The 24,620-nt window shown below is 32.5% G+C and overlaps 1 protein-coding gene and 1 long non-coding RNA gene across 2 annotated transcripts; one reads left to right on the forward strand and one right to left on the reverse strand.

Annotated features, from left to right (window-relative positions):
* Positions 1-374: 374 nt before the first annotated feature.
* On the forward strand, positions 375-18,431 carry LOC126808765 (breast cancer type 2 susceptibility protein). The gene is made up of 20 exons (XM_056098559.1): positions 375-444; positions 538-2,040; positions 2,466-2,598; positions 2,858-3,332; positions 3,678-3,853; positions 4,261-4,389; positions 5,109-5,180; positions 6,072-6,321; positions 6,596-6,775; positions 7,038-7,188; positions 8,049-8,164; positions 9,494-9,610; positions 10,335-10,416; positions 11,178-11,274; positions 11,593-11,701; positions 12,549-12,637; positions 12,926-13,004; positions 13,334-13,519; positions 14,100-14,183; positions 14,850-18,431. The coding sequence occupies exons 1-20, from the start codon at positions 375-377 to the stop codon at positions 15,102-15,104; spliced, it is 4,353 nt and encodes a 1,450-aa protein (XP_055954534.1). The 3' UTR covers positions 15,105-18,431.
* A 3,135-nt stretch (positions 18,432-21,566) lies between these two features.
* Positions 21,567-23,173, reverse strand: LOC126809313 (uncharacterized). Its single transcript, XR_008787136.1, has 2 exons — positions 23,022-23,173; positions 21,567-21,721 (listed from the first exon to the last, which is right to left on the reverse strand). It is a non-coding gene; the product is annotated as an uncharacterized LOC126809313 (long non-coding RNA).
* Positions 23,174-24,620: the final 1,447 nt, after the last annotated feature.

Below are 24,620 nucleotides of genomic sequence, written 5' to 3' on the forward strand. Positions count from 1 at the left end.
ATGTTCAAAAACTGCTGGAAGAGGTTACCAAAACATCTCAAAGCTTGTCTTCGTCTGCACAAAGGCATGCTTGTATCACAGAAGCAAATTCTACTACCAACTTAGAAGTGATGCAGTCAGATAGAGATAAACCAATGGAAACTGGTGCTACATCACATGCAGGTTATCCAATGTTTCAGACTGCTAATGGCACCTCTGTTAATGTCAAAGAAACATCTTTACGAACTGTAAGAAACGGGTTTGATTTAGATGGGAGTCTAAAATCAGACAATCCAGTTTTGCTAGGTTCTAGTAACCAGACATTTCCGATGTTTCAAACTGCATCTGGTAAAAGTGTAGATGTGAAAGAAGAATCTAGGCAGCATATTAAAGAAATGTTAGATTTTGATGATGATGATGATGATGATGATACAAAAGTCCCTCATTCCTTTGAACATGAATCTGGTAAATTTACAGGAAAGATTGGAGAGGAGCATTGCGATTGTAAGGGTGAACAAAGTGTGCCAAATAACCTAAATTCTGATAACTGTTTTCTAGGTTTCCAGACAGCTTCTGGAAAATCTATTGACACAACTGAAGATGCTCAATCACATGCTCAAACTCTTCTACATTCAGAAAATAATGATACAAACTTTGGTAATGATGAAGCAAAAATTTGTGTCGAATCCAATGTTCCTGACTTCGATTCCAAAAATGCCTTTCAAACTGCTTCTGGTAAAAATGTCAGTGTTAGTGTTAAATCACTTCAAAATGTAAGCAAACTTTTTATTGAAGAACCATCATTTTTGCCAGTGTCAAAAACAAATAATTTATTTCAAACAGCTTCTGGCAAAAGTGTCAATGTAAGTGCTAAATCACTACAACTAGTGTCAGAGTTTTTCAATGAGGAACATTCCAAACCAAACAGTCATACTTATGGTAAAAATGTCAGTGTTAGTGCTAAATCTGGTAAATGTCTCAATGAGGATGCTACTCTCACGTCTGACTCAGAGATGAACAATCTTTTTCAAACTGCTTCAGGCAAAAATGTGACTGTTAGTGCTAAATCTGTTGAGAGTGTAAGAGGTGTTTTTAATGAAAAACCTTTGCTCCAGTCCAACTGTAAAATGGATAATCTTTTCCAAACAGCATCTGGGAAAAATGTGAGTGTTAGTGCTAAATCTCTTCAAAGCGTTTCCAACATTTTTGTAGAGGATGCTACTGAGAGAGATTCAATAACAAACAATCTCTTCAAAACGGCTTCTGGGAAAAAAGTGAATGTTAGTGCTAAATCACTTCAAAGTGTTTCCAATATATTTATCGAAGATGCGTCTCTTGAGCAAGATTCAAAAACAAACAATCTTTTCCAAACAGCTTCTGGAAAAAATGTAAATGTTAGTGCTAAATCACTTCAAAATGTGTCCCACATTTTTAATGAGGAGTCAAAAACAAAAAATCTTTTCCAAACTGCATCTGGGAAAAATGTGAGTGTGAGTGCAAAGTCTGCCGAGGATGTATTAAACATTTTTGACAAAGAATCTTCTCTTGTGCCAAATTCAAAGACAAACAGTTTTTTCCAAACGGCTTCTGGGAAAAATGTGGGTGTTAGTGTAATGTCTGTTGAGAATGTGTTAAACATTTTTGATAAAGAATCTTCCCTCGTGCCAGATTCAAAGACAAGCAGTCTATTCCAGACAGCTTCTGGGGAAAATGTGAATGTTAGTGCTAAATCTGTCCAAGATGTGTCCGATATTTTTCATGACCAACCTCACCTCATGCCATGTTCAAAAAGAAACAATCTTTTCCAAACAGCTTCAGGAAAAAACGTGACTGTTAGTTCTAAATCACTTCAAAATGTATCTCACATTCTAGAAGAATCATCTTCCTTGGTACCAAATCTGGAGTCCATCCAAAAACTTGTTGCCAACAGTTTTGTTGAATCCTGCAGGAGAGAGAGTACAACATTACAAACACCAGGTTTGAGAAATGGAGATAGTTTAAAAGAAAATGATGAGAAGCTTCAAACCACTCCTGTATCAAGATACAACCACAATAATTCAAGTATGTATACTCCATCCTATTCCCATATTGTGGCATAAAATCACAAGATTTTCAAAATGATAATTAATCAGTCAGTTTAATTAAACCACATCTTCAATATAAGGCTTGATCTCGCTTTAACTACGTACATGTTATCAAGGCCTTCACGTAATACACTGCATATTTCGGCACTAATTTCGATTGGGTATATGCCCAGCCTGTGAGCCTATCAGATTCCTCGGTCGCCGCGAATACCAAGTCTCGCGCTTTCAAGCTAAAATGTCTACCTGTGATAATCGACTTGCAAAGTTCAAGGTTCCTTCGATGTCAAGGTTTCCGTGGAGGTTGCGATGTCACAACCTCTGATTGGACGCTACTACTCACGTGTCTGTAGATAACGTAGCTAATGAAAGTATGTATTCAGTAATTATATGGTATTTATTTAGGGAAATCATTAGATTTGGTGTCAAATGATGAAAGGAGACCTGTATACAGTCGCCCAGAGCAGCGTTATTTTGATAGACGACAAACAGATGGAAGACATTTTTTACCATTAGAAGCTAAAACTCTTCAACAAAGGTAGCTTGATTATCAAAATAATTGGTTAGAGTTTTGTGTATCTATTTCATACATAGTATTAACTTTATAGACAAAATGCTGTATTCGGACTCTGTGATTGCTTGGTGCTTAATGTGTAATTTTTGGCTTCCTCAATTGTCAAGAATTGATATAAAGACATTTAAGCATGTAGTGGACACTCTTGTTAAGTTTTGTAATAGAAACTGAAAACTCTAAAATTTGACTTTAAGGTGATTTAAGGTACCACATTTTATTTCAGCAAAGCAAGTTATGAAGACCAGTTGGAAAGTCTTTTGGTACCACAGAGACAGCAAGATAAATCTAAGTTTATTACACCATATAAAAAAACAACTCCATCTTCTACTGTATCATCAACTGAGACTCAAAATCATAAAATAAATAAATCAAATCCCTTTATAGCAAAACGATGTCTGAAGTTGGCAACATCAACAAAAACAAAAGCAGAGTGGCTGATGGAAAATTCCTTGGAAACGGAAAACTCTTCAATCAGTGATTCTGTCATTGCAACTAAGAATGACGATACCAACATCAGCAGAGATGATTTTATGTGTCATATAGAAGCTGCTAGAATGCAACAAGACAAGATCATACGTTGTAAAAAGAAGCAAAAAATTCGACCCTTACCTGGTCAACTGAGCTGTATGAAGGGTGAAAGGTCTGAATCGAAAATTCATTATGAACATTTATCTAGACAAAATTTAAACAGGCGTGAGGTATGTATTAAATAAGATTTTGTCCTAAAGTTGTCTTAACTGATAAAAACTTTTAGCTCATGGTGTATTTAATGTACCGTAATCCATCAATTTATATATACTAACTGTACATGTAACCGATAGAAATTCTGTGTGTATACATATGATATTGAGGTCTTGAATGCACAAGAAGACCTGATATTTAGAATTTGAGAGTCAGTCAAAATGCAAACATTATAGATGATGCCACTACTATTTGATTTGAGACTAGCTATTGTCATTTTTTAGTTACAGTCATTTAAGACATGTAATTATTTTATTATTTAGTTATGTTCATTCAAGATATGTAATTATTTTATTTTTCAGTTAATAAAGCAAGGTTGCTTACAATCAACGTTAGGTATCAGATCAACGTCGGCTGAAGATCATAGATTTAATCTGACAGATTTCTATCCTAATCTAAATACAGATATACTGGTAGGTGATGGTGCCAAACTGGTTGCTGATAATCAGGGATTTGCTGGAAAAGAAGAATTTTATAGGTATTTTAAACTTGTCACCTACGAATGTTACCTTTGCACTTACAGATGAGATACAAAACATATTTCTTAATGGAATTTTTTAAAAGTCTATGTGATTGTTTGTTAGGGGGTGGCGGGGGGAAAGATGGTCCTTTTCAATCTGGAGTGGGGTTTTTTTTTCAAAAAGTAGTTCCGATTTTCATATGATTTTCAGGAATACTTATTGGATATAAAATGATACATTTTAATTTTTTTCAAAAAAGTAGCTCCAAAGTTATTGCCAGTGACTTGTGATTGTTGATAAAAGGAGCATCTTGATATTCTATTCATAGTACAGATGCCAAAATCTATTATTTCTAATATACTGCTCATGTCTGCTTATCACATTTAATGAATGTCCAAAAGCCATTTATCTTATTTTATTATAGAAGTTTTTTGACAATGGAAGGAGTAGATATCAATCTTATAACAGAAGAATGGCTGTATAACCATTATAGATGGATTTTATGGAAATTGGCCGCCTATGAAGTAACGTTATCATCTCACTTTGCTGGAAGGTAATAATTTATCAGTCATTGTAAGGTTGTGACTTTAAATTAACTTTTCACCCGGTCCTCTGGTTTCCTCACACTGCTAAAGATCCCTATGCACAAGCGAACTATTGAAATAAAATTGAACTATATGTTAGTCCCGAAATGACCTAGTTTGTGTTGAGTGGACAATAAACCCCATTTCTCTCTCCCACTCTTTAAATAAACTCCATCTCTTTTACTTTTGGATATAAGCATGTTAATGATTCCTATGTTGGGCCTAATTAAAGTGGAATTATGGGAGATTAATGAGCTGACAGTTCTCGCTATAATAGTTAAAAAATAGATCACGTAAAGAGAATCTGCTGAAAATTTCAGTCAAATTGCTCCACTCAGAAGTGAGACATTAGCAATTGAGTTTTAGGCCTAGCGTTGATCATCATCACTAAAGTCGGTACAATAAAAAACAAAGTCTTGATTATCCATTTTGACGTTAAATCATCCATCACAAAATGTATTCAAATCCAGTAAATATCACAGGCTACCGATAGCATCAACAGTTGATTATGGTTTGGATAAGTTAATTAATGTCTAATTAATAATTTAAATAGCATAATGTATGTTTAATTTTTAATTGAATTTAACTCAATTTTCAACAGTATGTAAATTCTTGAGCAAGTCTTGAATAAGGAATGCTTTCAAATTATCTTATTAGTCTGATGATAATTTGCCATCATTATTTTCAGATGTTTAACACCGAATAATGTCATGTTACAACTAAAATATAGATATGACAAGGAGATTGATCAGTGTCAAAGGTAGAAGTTAAATTTTGCTATTTATTTTTCTGTATCATTTTATTTCAATGTGGACATTTATTGTCTTTGACCCTGTCTCTTGGTCCATCCATGAACAATAACATGAATTTATACACAGTGGTTATGTTCTTACAATTATCGACAATTACCTTGTGGTTCATGTATACTTGTCATCTGATTAACTTGAAATGTATACACAGTGTTTACGTTCATTAGACGTAGAATTCTATAGATTTTTATACGCCCACATTTTCATGTGAACGTATATTGTTGTCACCCCTGTCCGTCAGGACGTCTATCTGTCCGTCCACAATTTGTTTGTGGACACTCTACAGGTCACAATTTTTATCCAATTTTGACGAAACTTGAACTATAGTTTTATATCCCAAAGATCTTGGTTCCTTCATGGATTATGGCCCCTGTTTTTACGAAAAATCACGTTTTTAGCTTGTGGACACTTTAGAGGTCATAATTTTTATTCGATTTTGATGAAACTTGAAATGTATGTTAATAACCCAACGATCTCGGTTCCTTTTGATATTAGCTTGTTGTCCCTCTAGAGGTCACAATTTTTATCCGATTTTAAAAACCTTTTAACTATATCACCATTATACCATAAGGAAGAACTAAAAGCCAAAAATCAAACTTTAATTGTGTTAATTACTTCATGGGTTGTTACTCTTGATCAGTTTTGTATACAACCATTGTGGACTGCTCAGACGATTTGGCTGCAGTGGGCATATTCTTTGCTTGGCAACCTATTGACTTGAAGTCATAATTATTTTAAATATGATGACTTAAAATAGGATAGAAATGGTAATCACACTTCTACTTATTTAAAATTCAAAATCTTACTACTTATTTATTTATGAATGTTTGTATTTGTTATAGGTCTGCTATAAAGAAGATAGTAGAGAGAGATGATACAGCTTGTAAACGTATGGTATTATGTATATGTGATATAAAAAAATCAGTTACAGATACTAGTGTACAACTTACAGATTCATGGTACTCTATATGGGCATGTTTAGATATACCATTACTAGATCTAATCAACAAACAAAAACTGGTTATAGGACAAAAAATAGTAGTTAGTGGAGCTGAATTAGTTGGTTCACAAGATGCCTGTTCTCCATTAGATGTAAGTTTTATTATATAAATATATAACGTACACAGGTGATGCCAGTCACTAAAAAAACCGATAGCCATCCTACTTATATACAGTGACTGGGTTATTTCAGATCTACTATTTGTTGACTGTTAAAGATGAGAGTACTATTGTCGAAACGTCACTAGTATAATAAACCAGTAATTGTTATCCATAGGAATGTCTTGTTAAAAGACAAGTGTTTGGAATGGACTTGTTTTGAAAACACTAGATCTGATTTTGATTGGATTTATGATATTTCTTATAGATTCCAGAATCTTTGAAACTGAAACTTTGCTATAATTCAACTCGACCAGCAAGTTGGTGTAGCAAACTAGGTTTCCAATCTGATCCGAGACCATTATGTGTACCGTTGTCAACATTACATAGTGATGGTGGTAATATTGGTTCTATAGATGTTATAGTTTCTAGAGTATATCCTATGATGGTAAGTGGTAATTAGTGTTGTCAACATTATATATTGATGGTGGTAATATTGGTTGTAAAGTATATCCTATGATGGAAAGTGGTAATAAATGTTATCTAGAGTACAAATATTCTATTGGTAACTAATATCATGCAGTATATATCATTGCAATAATAAGGAGTAAATAAGCTATAAATTACAGCACATAATACATAAAATATCTTGTTTCTATGTTACGCTTTTATTACATGTAGGTTTGAGCTCTTTTATTTCTTTTGACCAGTACATGGAGAAAATGCCAGATGGTGGCTGTGTCTTCAGAACATCAGATATGGAGGAAAAGGAATCGCGTCATCATGAGTGTCGTAAACAGGAACTGATGGAAAAAATGTACAGTAAACTAGAAAAACAATTAGAATCCAGTGAACAAAACAGTAAGTGAAGGGTTAAACGAGCTAAATTGCTAATATTTGAGGCCTAGAGATTGACACAAATGGGTTGCAACGCATACAGTAATGTAATATGATGAATGTACATAAACTGATTTATATTCCATTGTTTCCGTTTTTACTCTAATTTCAAATCAGTTATGTTCGGCAAAATATGCAAGAATTTCAGTCAAATGGCAATCTCTAGTGTCTGGTTATTCCAGTCTACACCGGTAGTGTTTATTACACATGCTTTTCAGATAAGAAGAATATGGGTCACCGTTTGACTTGACTTGTGGAATATGTCTAGCCTCATTCTTCAAGTCCCTTGTTACAAATAGCGCCCATCTTTTCTCCATAATATCACAACATCAATGTTGATTTAAATTGACAAATAATTTGTGTTTTTAATGTCGAAGACTCTGGATGATATTGAGTTAAAGACTTAGTTACTTTAAAGGCAAATATGCAGCAAAAGCATGCGTCTTGCATTATCATGGAATTTTTGTTCAGTTCCATATCTCTATATGTTACTCAAAGTTATTATGCTTTTCAAAACTAGTAATACTGGTAAGGTAAATGGTCTCAGTAAATAGAGTCTTATTGTAGCCAGATCATCTTTTTTGGCGCTAAAACATCCGCCATATTTGGAGTCTCCCAATGACTTTGCTTTTTTTGTAACCACTTCACAGTTTTTGGAGTTGAAGACATTTAGGTATTTTGCAAATAAACTGGGCTTATTCATCTAAGCTTGTAGTGGGTGCATGTTTCGTTATCTAGCCACTTTTGTTGTTTATTTTTTTGATAAATCAAAATTATTTATGAAATGTATTCTATTTTGTGTGATTATATTAATATACAATTAGATATGTGTAGAAGAAAATCAAATAAAAGGTGGAAGAAAAGTGAAATAGAAGAATTAACAAATGGACAAGATATACTGGAAGCTGTAGAAAATTCTCTACAACCTGAAGAAATACATGTAAGATATTATATTACAAATATTAAACAATGAAGAAATACAAGTTTACAAGATATATTACAAGTATTAAACAATTAAGAAATTCAGTCATGTAAGATATTAATATTATGTTTATTAAATAATATTGAATTAAATAGATAGTAAAAAAACTGAAGCTGTAATTCTTAACATAAAAAAGACCAGTAAGAAAATTTATTGCCCAGTATCATTCTGAAAAATAAAGTTGACACAAACGTTAGATAGCCTCATATCATTCTGAAAAATAAAGTTGACACAAACGTTTTATTGAGCAATGTATCATTGAGTTTCAATTTTGTGATTTAATGGAATGCCTTATAGGTGGTTTAATTAAAACACTGATCCTATTTTGTTTTGTTATTTTATAGTTCAAATTTCATTTTCTTAAACAGTAAGATCGGAAAGAGTTTTTAAATAAACTGTCCATATTTTTATGAGAAATAATCTGGTTAGTTAGTGCATCAAATCCTGGGAGTCTTCTGAGAATAAATCATAACAAAAGTCAAATCTGTATGATGTAGAGGCTATCGAATGTATAAAAATATGAAACAAATTCTGATATGTATTTACCCACTTTATTGGTTGATCTATGAATATTTTGTGAATGTCTTATGCACTTTCCTTTTACAATACTTCAGTGCAGAATCATCACTGTGGTGTTTGAAAATTGATGAGACATTAGAAATAATTACATTGACATATAAAGAAATGTTTCCCACTGTGTGCATTTAACTACAATTACCTATAACAACCTAGCTACGATTAGTGTGATAATTTAGAAGATGTAGGGTGTGATATGAAATTTTAATGTATCAAACACAATGCATTAGAAATAAAATAATTTAACCTTTATAAAAATAAAAAGGGGAGTTCGGTGGTCTAGTGGTCTGATGTATGCGAGTTAGATCATAACTGTCACTGAGTCAAGACAGATGGTTTCTATTCCTCGCTTGTACATGACAAGGAGGAGGGTCACCTGTCAAACCATGTTGGTTTCTCCGGGTCCTCAGGTTTCCTCCCACTGCTAAAAGAACCCTTCGTGCAAGCGAAATAAAATTGAAATAAAATTGAACCACATGTTAGTTTCAAAATGACCTAGTTTGTGTTGAGTGAATGTTAGATCTCATTCCTCTTTTATAAAGAAACATTTTAAAGCTTGTGTCACACAGTGCGAATTTCATTACAATATGCTACGATTAGCTACTACATAATTATATGGATGGGTATATATCCAGATATGGGTATGGGGGTATCACAGGGAACATTGCAGCGTGTGAAGTCGACTTTACACATTATTCATTATTTATTTAGAGTTGGTTAAGTAATCATCAGATTGATGAAATGAGAGATTATCAACAACAACAACATGATGACAAACAACGTAGATTACAACAAGAAATACAACAATCTTTGTCTGATAATCAACAGGTAAAAATTTATTTATTTATTTATAATATTAGAAACCTATCAAAGGGTACAAAAATAAATCGAAGTACGACAGTTAAACTTCTTTGATCTTTAATAGTTGATGAATCATATATTTATTTTTATGGATTTATTAAAATGGGTTTGTCTGTCTCTGTCGGTCAAACATTTCCGGACACAATAACTCTGCTTCTAATTGACATAGACTGTTCAAACTTGGTATAGATGTTCATTAGGTGAAGGTTGGCTTGTTTCCTGCATGGTCCATTAGATCTGAGTCAAATGTCTCCATGTAGAAAATTTTAATTTTCATTGGGTCCATGTTGTTGTTTTTAGTGTTTAACGTCCACTTCCACCGAAGGTGATATCGCAAACAAGTTGTCTTATTTTAATTTTTTGTTATCTTAGTGCACGTGCAGGGGTCTTTCCTGTGGGAGGAAACCGGACTACCCGGGGTAAACCCACGAGGTTGAGAAGGCGCCCCTATCTCCAAGCCACATACACTCACAACAGGGATTGAAACCACAACCCCCCATTGGGTCCTTAAGCTATGTTCAATTTTATACTCTTAGGGACTCATTGTGGTGGGTGTTACATGTATAAACAATATCATCATTTAGTTATTTTATTTTAGAATCACTTTGACATTTGGATTTGTTATTGGCATCAATGCAATATTATGTGTTTTGTTGTGATTTATATTGTACTTTTTGTATATTTATTGTAGTCGACATTGGAAAGGAAGGTGACACCATTATTAAAGATAAGATTAATTGGTTGCGGTAGAAAAGATATAGATAATAAAGCTGGTATATATCTTTCTACTTGATTAAACTATATTATAATGTTTTAATCATTCATTTCTTCTTATTGATCATTGATACGACCATGTGTGTTATCTTCACACATGACTAATAATAATAGAAATGAAAAGTAGAAAGTTTGATGTTTATTATTCTGGGTCATATTGAACTATTTGATATAATACAGCAAATAAAAGGGAAAACATGAAGAAGTCATTATAATTATAATGACATAACCTTTTATTGAAATCTAATGTATTGATTTGTTTATTATATTACTTAAGATATATGCTCATACTTTCATGCGGACGTATTATGCTGCCACCCCTGTCTGTCCGTCCGTCTGTCCAACATTTGTTTGTGGACACTCTACAGGTCACAATTTTTATCTGATTTTGACGAAACTTAAATATAGGTCTATCTCCCCAAAATCTCGGTTCCTTTCAATGTTGGCATGTATCGGACCATAACTTCATGGATTATGGCCGCTGATTGTTCAAAAAATCCTGTTTTTGGCTTGTGGACACTGTAGAGGTCACAATTTTCAACTGATTTTGATGAAACTTGAAATGCATGTCTATAACCCAAGGATCTTGGTTCCTTTTGATATTTGTGCATATCGGACCGTAACTTCATGGATTATGTTTTATATTCTTGGATTGATTACATATTTTATATTTTTGGAATGATTACATGTTCTATATTTTTGAGTTAATTACACATCTTACATTCTTAAGTTAAATACATTTTGGTTTATATTATTGTAGCTACTATACTAACAGTATGGAGACCTAGTCCAGAATGGTGTCAACTACAAGAATCTAAACGTTATAAACTTTACAACTTACAAGCTTCATTTTCTAAGTAAATATTTTTTTGATATCTCCATCTAACACTAATAAGAGAGAGAGAGAAATGGAGTTTAACTTCCACTCGACACAAACTAGGTCATTTGGAGGCCCTGAAGAAAACCCACCAGGTTGGGCTAGTCTGTGTCGAGTGGACGTTAAACCTCATTTCTCTCTCTCTCTCACTTTTTTAAGTTAAACAGTTCAAATGAACATCTAGTGTGGGATAATACTTGGCTAAAGAGATGACCTCACTTAAGGACGTAGAGAAGATTATAATCGATTTATCTATGTATGTTGTATAGAAGAGAAATCGTATAATTTTATTTTTTAGATCTAGATTAGAAAGTTTACCCGTGCATGTAACATCAACAAGACAATCTAGAATACAACATTTACATATAGATGAAAATCTACTTGATGTTATATATGATCCTAGAGAGGTGATTTATTTTTTAATGCCTATTAAAAAAAAAATGCACTTAGATATGTATTAGGAAATATAAAACAAAGGAATGTTTAATGTCTCATCAACATAATATTTAAATCATGTTGAGAATAACATTATACAATTTGTGTAATTCTAGGGAGAAAAACTTGTTTAACCAGTAGCACACAAACTAGACGTTTTTTTTTATAAATCTTGATGGCTTTTAAGACTTTCTGGATATCAGTCTCTTAACTGAATATGTGTATTAGATTTTTGATAGTAAGAGCATTTTCTCTGTGTTTTTTCATCAAATGTAAATTTTAGCAAGACCCTAGTGTATGGTAGCTATCATACACCTGATTGCTAAGACCAAGATGCATGATATAAACATTTCCCCTAGTATTATGTTCAGTATAATTTTGTTGGTATATCTTGGTGCATCGTACCAACAGTTGTTGTCTGGGCGTAAACAAGTGGAGATCATGACCAAAGAACCAGTCAAAAGGGTTAAATTGTAACAAATCGATATTACAATCTTTAATCTTTATCATTAAAACATAACATGATCTTGTTGATAATGACTTACTACTTGTAGACCTCAGGCTATTGATCATGATAAATTAACATATTATTATTCACATTATCATATAGTTGTATCCTCTTGTCTGCTTATTGTCACTAAATGCCCTCAACCATATGAATTTATTTTTGGCCCTCTCTCCAATTCATTGAAATTGAATGTACTTTGTATTTATTAATAGTCACAAAATTCCTAGAATGGTTGAAACTGAATGCTGTTTTTTCCAAAATGAGAAATTTTTAGATATAATTTTGTGTTTCTATATAACAATTTGTTTAAGGTATGGAGAATAAAAGATTTAAAAGCCAGGCAACCTGCATTCAAAGAGTTTGATTTTGTTGGTCTAGTGTTTGATGTTGAAAATGGAAGGTATTTATAGTCAATTTTATATTTATATTTTATATATTATCTAGAATATGTACATCTATTTAATAGAAAAACTATTGGTAGATGATTAATTCCTCCATGTGATGTTCTTTTCTTTGACATTATTAATAGTAGTTTGATATTGTGTGAGAAATTCGTGTTTAACATTTTTTAGTCAAGATGCCCTGTTTTTAAAAATCTTCCTTGAAGAAGAGGTAAAAGTCCTTTTGGGTTGGAAGCCTACATGTATTATGCCTAGTTGCAGGTCTAGTTCATTATTTCTAATTACAGACAAGGTACTATGCAGATTGTTCACTGTGTTGATTTTGATGGCGGTTTTCTGAATATCACATTTTGGAATGGATTAAAGGTAAAGTATAGATTATATCATACTTGAATATAGTTCTTAAAATCCAGTTCTAAACTATATCTCCTTTTAAGGATACTTAAATACCCATTTTAGCAACAGTTGTGAATTGTGATCATAAATACATACAGCATCAATGGGAAAATATATCCAAAAATATATTTATATGCTATATAGTCTGTGTCTCTAACTCGATTGTTAAATTCCACTCAAAGTAGATTCAGAAATTCACAAGAGTTTACTTTTCTAATTCAATGTTGCCTTTAAGACATGGAGAATATTTGCATTAATTACATGCTCACAATTATATAGTCTATTGTTTTATTGTACAGAATTTTGGTGTTAAAGATATATTGGTTGTGGGCAAGTGTTTTGTAGCTTGTAATTTAATATTAAAATCACACTATGGCAGTAATATTATACAAGCTGATGTTCTACAGGAAGTTACACAAATATCACAATCTTCTAAACTTCCATTACATAGAAAATATCTAGAGAAATTTACTACATTAAAACAGGTATTTTTATTACCCATTTATAATATGTCAAAAGATTGTCTCTCTCCTTTAGTTAAAGATGCATTATGTAAGAGCTAAAACTGCCTATTGTGGATCTTTTTTCTGATTTCAAAGGTTATTTAAATTATTATTTAGACATTTATTAACATTACAAGCCGATAATCAACTCTCTACAGTATCAGATGGCTTTAATATAATCGGTAAATGAAAAAATCTAAAATGGGGCTTTGTTTATTGTTATAGCAAAGCTTCAAACAGTTATAACTTCGCTCAGAATAAAATAATTTGACTGAAATTTTAAATTTATTCATTTTTGTTAATCTGTTTTTTTAACTGTTATAGCACAAACGACCAGCTCTTTATCTTAATCTTACATAATGCATCTTTAACAGATAATGAATATTAGATTTTATACATTTATGTTAATCTACAGACATGTATTCCTAAGAATATCAACCCAGATTGTTGTATATAGTTTAGATTATTTTAATCTAGACTGAGAATGGTCTAATTCATAGTTCGAGTTTGGGTAATTTTTCTCTTGATCAGTTCCTATTTGAATTTTATATCTGCAATTCAGGAAGAAAAAATTGCCATTCTGGAAAATTCTATAAAAAGATACCAAGACAGACATATGAAGAAAACTGTTGCTAAGACTCCTGAGGTATAATATAATTGTTAATAATTATTAAAATTTATCTTTTTAATTGGAGCGTTCCTACTTATCACCGACAAGAGCTTTTTTTTATCAATAAGTTGACAAAAATTGACAAAATTACCGGTAAGTAAAATTGTCAAAAAGAAAAACCTCTTGTCAGTGGTTATAGTAAGACTGTTTTTGTCAAATTTCAATTATCCATGAAATTCTTTAAAATTTGGAAATGATGTGTAGAATATGCATAAAACAGCATATCTTCCTTGTCGGTCATATTTTGCAATATTTTGGGACTTGGGCATTAATTTAAAAAAAAAACTCTTGTTGGGTCTTGTCAGTGATCAGTAGGACCACAATCAGATATATATTTCAGTATCAGTTAACTCAAATAATTTTTATATTCTATTGAAAACACATCCTGGAGTATTGGTTGGGTAAATATTTTGAACCGATCTGAACATTGTAAATCTGAATTCTTCCAAATAGAATCTGTCATGTCAGTTTAGTAGACAATGCTTACAGTGTGAACATATTCTACGGCATCAAATGATCAGCCAATTGCGGATCTAACGACAGTGTACAGACCATCGGACATGTAAAATGAGGATGTACTGTACATTCTAAATGTAGTAATTTGATGATGTACATTATTAAATTTGTGATTAAATTTTATAGAAGATGTACAGTGATTTACCAGTCGATCTTGAACAGTTTTTTAGTCCGATGACAGAAGGGGATACATCATTTGAGAATCAAGATGATGTGTCACAAAAGGATGTAGAACTATCTAAAAGAAAAGCTTTAATAAGAAAGAAAACCAGTAAATTGTTGGCTTATGGGTCTCCTAGTCCACTGTCACTGTTAAACTGTTCTATATCACCAGCAGCAGCCAAGGCTTTTAGAGTTCCTATTATTAAAAAAGAAAACTAATGAAAAGTCAACTTGGCGACTCTTTTCAGTCATATTGGTCAGTCCTGACTAGAGTTTCGGTTTGAAAATTTTGACAGTTGGGTTTCAATAAGCTTCCATTCTCATTAACATGTTTCAAGAAAAGAAAAATATTTCTTGATGATTTTTATGTAGCTTGTAACATATTCTGAATAATATTTATGATATCTGCAAAAAAAACTAAGGTAAAATAGGTAAAGCTGCGCGAAAGTATTGTTACTGAAAGGCAGTGAAGTTCACTGGCTGACAAATAGAGAATCTTCTACCAGTCCTTTTTGATATCAAAAAATATCAACACAAGTTGTTAAAGTAACAAAAAACGAGGCTCTGCCGAGTTTTTTTTTACTTTATCAACGAGTGTTGATATTTTTTGATATAAAAAAAGACGAGTAGGAGATTTTATTTATCACCCAATCCCTTCTTACATGCACAAATAGATAAATATATATCTTTGCTGTAGATTTCACTTTTACTGAACATTACGGCGTAGTGATACATCATTTTTTGACAGCAATTCAACCATTGCAAAGTCCTTTATATTGACCCAGTGTTTCCATCAAGGTCAATTGAATAACAATAGTTCATTTTTAATAATAAAAAAAGTTACTTTTAATAAGAAATGAACTGTTCTTTGAAAATAAAAAAAAGTAGTTCCTTTTCAACTGACCAATCAGATTATGAAATATATCACACAAGCGATATCTACTGTAGAATGTATTATTGGGTGATAAATTGATATGTTAGTCAATTTACATACCATTAAATTAGATATTTTCCGCTAGAAATAAAGGAAATTACTGATTCAATTAAAGCAATGCAAAAATTGACCAGCCAACACATTTTTGAAAGAGATCCGATCCTAGATTTATAAAATGGTCCCAATAGAGTTATCATTCAGTGTTAACGCTACATTAATCGATATTTTATAACTTATTTTTTTCAATTTATTATTTATAATAAATGTATTTCATAACCAAACTGTTTTGGTTGACTGCACGATTTGATTTTGTAACAAAAATTCACATTCCAATTGAAACAGTACATATAAAATAATCATAATATTATTCAAATTACATCAAGGACAGTTAAATGTATATCTTTCAATTAGTTTGTCCAATCAGTATTTTTTTAACAATCAAAAATATTGCCTTTTTTACTTTAAAACAATAAAAATCTAATTAAACACCCCAATTTTTTGTACTAACAACAAATATTCTATCACACCATACAAAATAAATATTGGTCTTAACAGTGGAATTTCTCCCTACTCTTGATCATGTTCCAACTGTCAAGGTGTGCACAGAACCTCAGTTTATAGTCCCATCCGGGTTAGTGAACCAGTGCCTTAGCCACTGAGCCACAAATATAAATAGGAATAGGCTTAATTGACCTTCAGGCACTTAAGCTTTAAGTGAGTGTGCAGGTAGAAAAGCAACATGGTTAAAGAATTTTGACATTTCAGAATTATTAATTATTAACTCGGATAAAGATCACAACATTTTATCAATAAAATATAATATACAAACTTCACATAGCCATGAAGTTAGACTAATTGATTTGGATAATATGTTTTTCCTTTTTTGTATGGTATGTGTGCCATAAACTGAGTGTTTATCTTTGTTCAGGAATGTTTCCTTTTTTTTCTCCATATGATGATTTATATGAATGAAGTAGATTTAATCATCTAAAACCTAAACTTCTAAAATTAATTTGTGACAATGAGTTCTTGATCAATAAATAATGCAAGTTCACAATGATTTTTCTTTGAAGAATGAAAATCAATTGTTTGATTGATGCCATACCATAAGATATTGACTCTTCCATGCCATATAAATACATGTATCTAATTTTACTCATTTCTAGGATGTTTTATAATAAAGTATATTGATTTATTTATTGTGAATATCCTGTCTGTATAGTAACATATTGTGGCTGATTAATGTGAAAATCAATTCAAAACTGTTGCATATGTGTGACTAGAATCTGATGAAATTTAAATGATGAAATTAGGGAACAATAGTCCTTTATAAGGACCTTACACCATTTGAGAATCGGGGGGTTGGATGGCTGAATGGTTAGCGTGCACGCGCTGTATCATAAAGTCCTTCATTGAGTCGACTGGCGTGGTTTCGTATCCCCTGTTGTACGTGACAAGGAGTATGGTCGCCTGTCCAACCTCGTGGGTTTTCTCCGGGTCCTCCGGTTTCCTCCCACTGCTAAAGACCCCTATGCGCAAGCGAATTATTGAAATAAAATTAAAAACCATGTTAGTCCCGAAATGACCTAGTTTGTGTCGAGTGGACATTAAACCCCATTTCTCTCTCTCTCTCTCCATTTGAGAATCAAAATTTTATCTTCCAACCTTTGTTTATAAAGTAAAAAATATATTTATGGCCACCTATAAAACAAAATACAGTGTCATATTGTGAAGGCTATTTGAAAATTTTGTATCCATAGAAAAATTACCTTTTGTGTTTTTTGAATTTGTATTCTACAGAATTTGCACAATTTTTGCAGCCTTTTCACATGAGTTGACTTGCAAGTTTTGTGAAATGAATATTAGTATCTCTCTACATTTATAATTTTACATCAGTAGATTTAAGTTAATTGTATGGAGCTTTCCTTGGTCACAAATCAAAATAACCTGTAGCCATTAAGTTAGATTTAAGCTTTTCTGAGATGAGATCTTTTAGCTGGTAGTTAGAAATCTACATAATATATTAAGATATTGTAATAAAGAGCAAAGTATGTCTGTAAATAGTTATTTCAAATCTGTTGTATGCTGTGGTGTAGTGCTGTGGTAACAAAGTTCCTTTACTTTGTTTGGGAGTGGGGACAGTATTCACTCACTATTTCAAGAAAATCAAAATTTACAATCCGTGAAATGTTTAATTTCCACTTCTGAAGGTTTATGAGACAGATTCTTGAACTGTGTCAATTCTTTTTGTTTAATCTGCGGTAATGCTAACCTATAAATAAACTATTGTAATTAGGGTGTAGGCACAGTACTTGTTTTAAAACTCTTTAAAAAATAATAGTAACTCCTTCCAATTTTTTAAAGGCTAGCGATTCCTTTTTTTAGCACCATACCACACTAATTACATACATATGTCACTATTTATGATGATGATTTATTCAGACATTTAATGAGGTGTATGCCTGCTGTATTTAGGCTTCAGGCAGATGAATCATATGATAATATGATTGTAAAACAGTCATGTAGAATATTTATGTTAAATTTTGTTAATTATAAAATTGTTAAATGCTTTAAAATATAAAAGAAAATAAATCTTATATTTATAATGTTTATTAACTGGTGTGTATTGCATATTCTCTGAGGTATATTCTTGTATATTTACTGGTTTATATTCCCATGCCCACTGACCTATATTATCAAGTGTGTATTGGATATTAATGTGGTTTATCGTTTATGCACTAGTGTTTATCTACCTACATGTATCCACTAACATACATTGAGTAGGGTAAGGGTTTATTAGCTGTGGGGGTGCATGTGTATTGTATGTTTACCAGTGTATCTTCCAGTTAAAAGTTTACATTCCTGCTATCTGGACTTCAGTTTTAAGTACAGGTTAGGTCAGGTCCTCTGGGGGAAAATATCCATGTACTTACTCTGATACTTCTATAATTTATAGAGGTTATATAAATACACTCGAGAAACTTTGATAATGAACTGTTTGAATTGACTAGCAGTTCATGGTAATTAGGCTAAGAAAAATATTACGATTGGAGAAACCCACGCCTGCACATATATCTGTTGTAATGTAATGTATTCATCAATAATTACATAGTTTGCCTTGATCAGTAACACATGCCCACCAGCAAAGTCAATGTATCAATTATGAAGAATTATCGACAGGTGACAACATTAAACATACACTTTAAATGTAAGCTTATAAAAGCCTGGCTGTATCATGGGAAGATGTCACTACTAAGCATACTCGGGAGTTATAGAGGGGTTTATCCAGTCAAAAGGTTACAGCTAGTTAAGAAGCTCGTCTCCGGCTCTAACTGATGTTTTGAAGAGCTTCCGGTAGTTGTTTGGGTCTAAAGAGCTTGCTGGCTCGCTAGTCTGGAGGTTGGGTATTTGATCCCTGCATTGGCCGAGAAAGTCCATCCAGATTTTTCGGCGTGGTTCCCCTTTGTCAGTGATGCAGGAAGGAGGGCTGACAAGAACAGCTGTCTAGTCGTTTGGATGGGACAACAAAAAAACGAGGTCCTGTGTACACATTGACATGCACGTAAAGATCCCTTGACAGTTGGAATTCAATATAAGAGTAGGCCGTAGCACACTGTATGGCTTATGCCCATCATCATTAGCCCAGTTCGGAGCAAAACAGTAGGAAGTTAAACCCCATTTCATTTCAATAAATGAGACACCAGTTAAATAATGATACACACACAGAGAACTGCACCCCCAATTATTGCTTCAACCATTTATAAGTTTTTCCTGCTTATATCTACATTATTTCCAGAATCGCAATTTTGTCTTCATACATAAACTATAAATTTGTTAATAACTGTAACAACAAGAGTTTATTCAGTGAGATTTTTTAAACATTAAATAATAATACATCATCTATATGAGCAGAAAATAGTCTTATTTAAAACATCAAAGTATGATTTAGTATTTTGAAACCCTACATTTAAATAATTCATTCATGTTACAATATTCTTTCTTAATACACTTGCTTTCATTTTGCATGTGATCAACTAAATTGGAACATACATTATGTGTAGCATAAGCTTACATAAGTTTCTCTCACTTATTGGAATAGTATAGCACTATGGAACCATCAAATAAAACAACATTTTGATTAATACAAATTGTACATGTATTAATATAAAAGTTCAAATATACCTACATGTACATGCATTAACAATGCTAGATTTCTAACATAATCAAGTTATATTTACAGTGGGGCCAAAACTAAATATTAACAGTGCAGCAACAGACCTGTCATTTGGCATTACATGTATCTATATCCATTAACAAATTATAAATCTGTACAATAACCAGTGTGACAAAGAGCACAGACACAGCTGTGCTGTAAAAACAAAATCAAAATATCAAATAATAATGAATTGCTGGTTGAATATTCTACTGGGTTGAATATTCTACTGAACTATAACAAGAAAAAAATTGCACAATATATATCCATTGATCTTATTAAATTCAGGATGAACCATAATTCATATATGTAGTTCATAGACTACATTTCACCATATCCCAAATTTACAAAAATATATTTTGATAATAAATTACTTATAGATAAAAATGTTTAAAGCAACTAATATACAAAACACTTAAGAATTTACAAGATCACAGTTCAAAAATTTACAAATAAAATTTGTATGATAGTATAGGTCTACAGTATGTTCAAATTCATAATCCCCTACATGTACATGTCTGTACAGTGCTTGATTGGCCAGTCACTAGCAGATAATCAGGGAATGGCAGAATCAAAAAGAGTCTTTCTACATGAAAATATAGAAACCCCTACACCTACACCCAAATATAGCTCCAGTCACTTATGTTTACATTTGAAATTATGTCAGACTTACACTGCAATTCTCAACTGAGAACTCGCTATCATAGATCATACAGAGAACATGAGGCTTGTATTGTTCCTGTTTATTACATTCCCCTTCCCTCCATTATTACATTATTTTAAAATGCAAAAATTGAATTTCCTAACCTGGATAAAATATCTGTTTGTAAACCATAAACCGATCTAGAAACTGCATGCAACATGATGATTCTGTGGTTTCCTAAGTAGATGTTAGCTAACCTTTGAACATCCCGTAAAGCTTTAACAGTTAGCAATCAGACATAAGTACAAGCACATTATTTATTATGATTGAAATACAAATATGACCTCTCCCTCAGAAATAGGTAATTTAAACAAATATATAAATTTCCTTGAATGTAAAATCACAGCATATGAATTCAGGAGTTGTCTTAACAGGCTACCACATCAAATCCAAGAACTTGAAATATAAAATATCCGACAATTTCACTGGGTAAAAAATTGTATAACTTGTGCAGTGATGAAGATAAAGTCTACTAAATGATTCAAGTCCTCCAGTCTCTTACCCCTCCACAAATTATCACTCCTTCCAAACTTTAACATTTGTATTAATGTGCTGGAGGTGCAGGAGGTGGTGGTGGTGGTTGATTATGGTCATTTCTGCTTGGCTTACCATCACCACGATTCCGTAGACTAGAGGGGCGGAGTAAAAAGAGAGCAGTGGCTACCACAAGCCAACCTATCATCATCATCATCATGGTATTAAATCCTGCTCCTGGCATGTTAGTCTCGCCTGGCAATGAATCATAACATTGTGTGTCCGTACAAGTGTCCTGTGAATTACGCAGCAGGTTCATCAGACGCTGCATGGCTGTTTCATGATTCCATATACATTCACAAGGATCAAAATCAGACATCTTGGGGTTTTTTTTTTAAAAAAGCAATGGATTCTTAAACTGATGTTTCTTTGATTTTTGATGGGTTTTTTTGTGGGGGTTGTTTTAGCACCAAGAATTATAATGCACACAAATCCGTTTGTTCAGACAGGATCTGAAATATAGAACAGTTTAAAGTTAAAAATACAATTTTGGGTGAAGGTTAAAAGGGTACTACATACACGGCGATACTCCCCACTGCGATAGGATACCTATCTTCTATGCCTCAAATTCATTCCTAACCAAAACAAATATAGGTTTGCTGCTCTTAAAATATTGAGAAATCTGCATTGATCACATTTTCAAACTCATTCAAATATTCTTTTCATTTCTGTAGTCATGTAGAGTAACTTTGACCTATTAAAGTATATTTGTGTAAACACAGGAATAATTTGAGGTTATTTGTACCCCCTTCCAAAGGTAAACAAGACCCAACTGTGATGTGTTATTTTCATTACTTTTTATGCTCGAAATGTCAGAGGTTGTCATTTTGGTGTAACAACATAACTAGATACAATCTACATGTATTTTGCATCCTACTACCTGAATCAACTTCTCACACCTCAAATATTTGTTATTAAAGATTAAAGAATTGCAGATATTTATAATGTTTGAGAATAGAAAATATTATATACATACATGTACATGTAAAGTGTCCCACAGTAATTTAATATTGGTGTTAGAACTACAGGATACACAAACATTGTATAAAGTTACCTCAGAAATATTAATATTGGGATTCTGCTTCCTTAGAACTAAAGGAAATAAATCATTGTTATATCATAATGTTAGTAGATCTAACTAATTTGCAACAATTGTTACAATTGCCAGACCTAATTTACAATATGGTATGAAATCAAAAATCAAGTACAGATATTTCAATTAATGTGATATTTAATGTCAATTCTTTGAAGGTTTGGTTGTTTTTGTTGTTATTTTTGTTTTGGGGTTGTTGTTTTTTTATATCTCGCCTAGGTTTAAACTAGGAACTTGGTAGGACTCCATTGACATTATTATTAATAAATAAATAAATAAATAAAGATTTGGGTTCTATCTCTAGTTCTAATACATACATATATCACGATACCTATCACTTTTGATTGTTTAATTTTCAATAGTACATAAACCTAACCAAAAACTTCAAAGAAACCAGTCACTCGTGGGTGAAAATACCTCTCCCTTTGACTTTGTAATAGGCCGAGATATTTTAATACCGACAATATACATTCGGTACTCTACATGATGATGATGGCAATGAACGGAAATGAATTTGACTCCTAGCAAACAAACCACTCAACTGAACTAGTCCAGCTTTTCATTAACCTGCCACGCACCGCTCTCTACCTTCTAGCTAGCATGAAGTTAGTTTATTTACAGGTCTACATTGTTTGCAAACATACAGTGATGCAACTTACCTAATCACACAAGAAAATGGTGAAGAATTGAGGACGACGAATGACTATTGTTTTGGTCGTAACGATCATCCAGTACTATGTATATTATCAAATAACAAAACCGACTTAATAATCGAGCCTATGTTTTGCAGGAAAGCCACGTCAGTAATGAAACAGCGCGCGCACTAGTTATAATCATGTGATTTACACGTGACAATTGACATCGTTTGACAGCATTCGGCAAACCTCCACAGATACTACGCGTCTAATGCTGAGGTTTGCCGAGTGCGTTTGACAGCTGGGTTTTGTTGGTCTCTATCAATGACGTATATTATTAACTGAACCCTAGGCTGAGGATAATCAACCAATTTGTTTTTCAATAATAAATGAAACCAGAGGTGAATTAATACCCCCATAGGAAACAAAATTGCGTAGATTTTAGTTGTTTTTTTTTTGTTAGGCCTTAAATACATACGTAATAAAACTTTGAAGACAGGTTGCCATAGGAAACGAAAAATACGCCCACAGCAGCTAAGTCTTCCAGGCAGTCAACAACGGTTGTCGCATATATTTTTTTTTTTTTTAATTATCATAAATTCCTGAAAAGCAATAGGCGTCTTTGTATCATGACCTTACTTTGTATAATCTAAAGTCAATCGGATACCTCAGGCTAACACAGCTAGTATGATCTACAAGATTTCTCAAGTGATCAAGGGCCATAACTCTGGCAGTAATTATCGGAAATTGTTAAAAAGCAATAGGATTCTTCGTCTCATGACTGTGTATAAACTTAAAGTCAATCAGATGTTAACTTAAGTCTCCAGAGCATCCACACGCAATATTTTTCAAAGTGAGCAAGGGCCATAACTCTGGCAGTAATTATCGGAAATTGCAGCCTCTAGCTAGAACATCCACAATATTTTTCAAAGTGAGCAAGATAACTCTGGCAGTAATTATCAGATTGTTGAAAATCAGTAGGCCTCTTCGTCTCATTACACTGTGTATAATTTACAGCGGTTTTATCAGATTTTTTTCAGATTTGGTGTGAAGCAATGCAATCTGATCAAAATACAGATCTATATTTCGTTTCGTTTTTTTATACTTTCGATGGCCTACACTACATGAAGATCTGACAAGTTATAGCGAAAGGTCACATCAGGGGTCAAAAGACCGACTTATGACCCTATGATGTCAGACATTTGATTAACCAATCAGCATTGATGTTACTAGTTGATTACCCACAGTTCCGTGCAAAAAACCCCTAAAGTTCGCCCTAACAGACCGTTTCATTGGCTTATCTCTGACACCATTCAGAACACGAGTTAAATAACAACTCTTCCAGATCCAAGTATAGTAAAGACAAGTAAAACGAAATTTTGAACTATAAAAACGAAACGAAATAGGATCTGTGTTTTAACAAGATTGGAAGCAATGGGGTCATGAGAAAACAAACCCTATCATTTTGTCTGATGTTGCATTTGACTTGGTGCCATCTTTGGCAGAAAACTGGACATAGATAATCTGATCGCAGTTTTTCAAAATTCCTACAGTGTAACAAAAAATGTTCTCTGCTGGGATAGGCAATAGTCTGACCATCTCAAATATGCTGAATCGAACATC

Source organism: Patella vulgata, chromosome 1 (genome assembly GCF_932274485.2).
Source record: "Patella vulgata chromosome 1, xgPatVulg1.2, whole genome shotgun sequence".
NCBI lineage: Eukaryota > Metazoa > Mollusca > Gastropoda > Patellidae > Patella > Patella vulgata.

Excerpts from the sequence above, each read along its gene's own strand:
- LOC126808765 (XM_056098559.1), top strand. The coding sequence starts at position 375 with ATGTTAGATTTTGATGATGATGATGATGATGATGATACAAAAGTCCCT. Across the intron at positions 9,611-10,334 it reads CTTTGTCTGATAATCAACAG|TCGACATTGGAAAGGAAGGT; the intron begins GTAAAAATTTAT and ends TATTTATTGTAG. Across the intron at positions 11,702-12,548 it reads TTATATATGATCCTAGAGAG|GTATGGAGAATAAAAGATTT; the intron begins GTGATTTATTTT and ends AATTTGTTTAAG.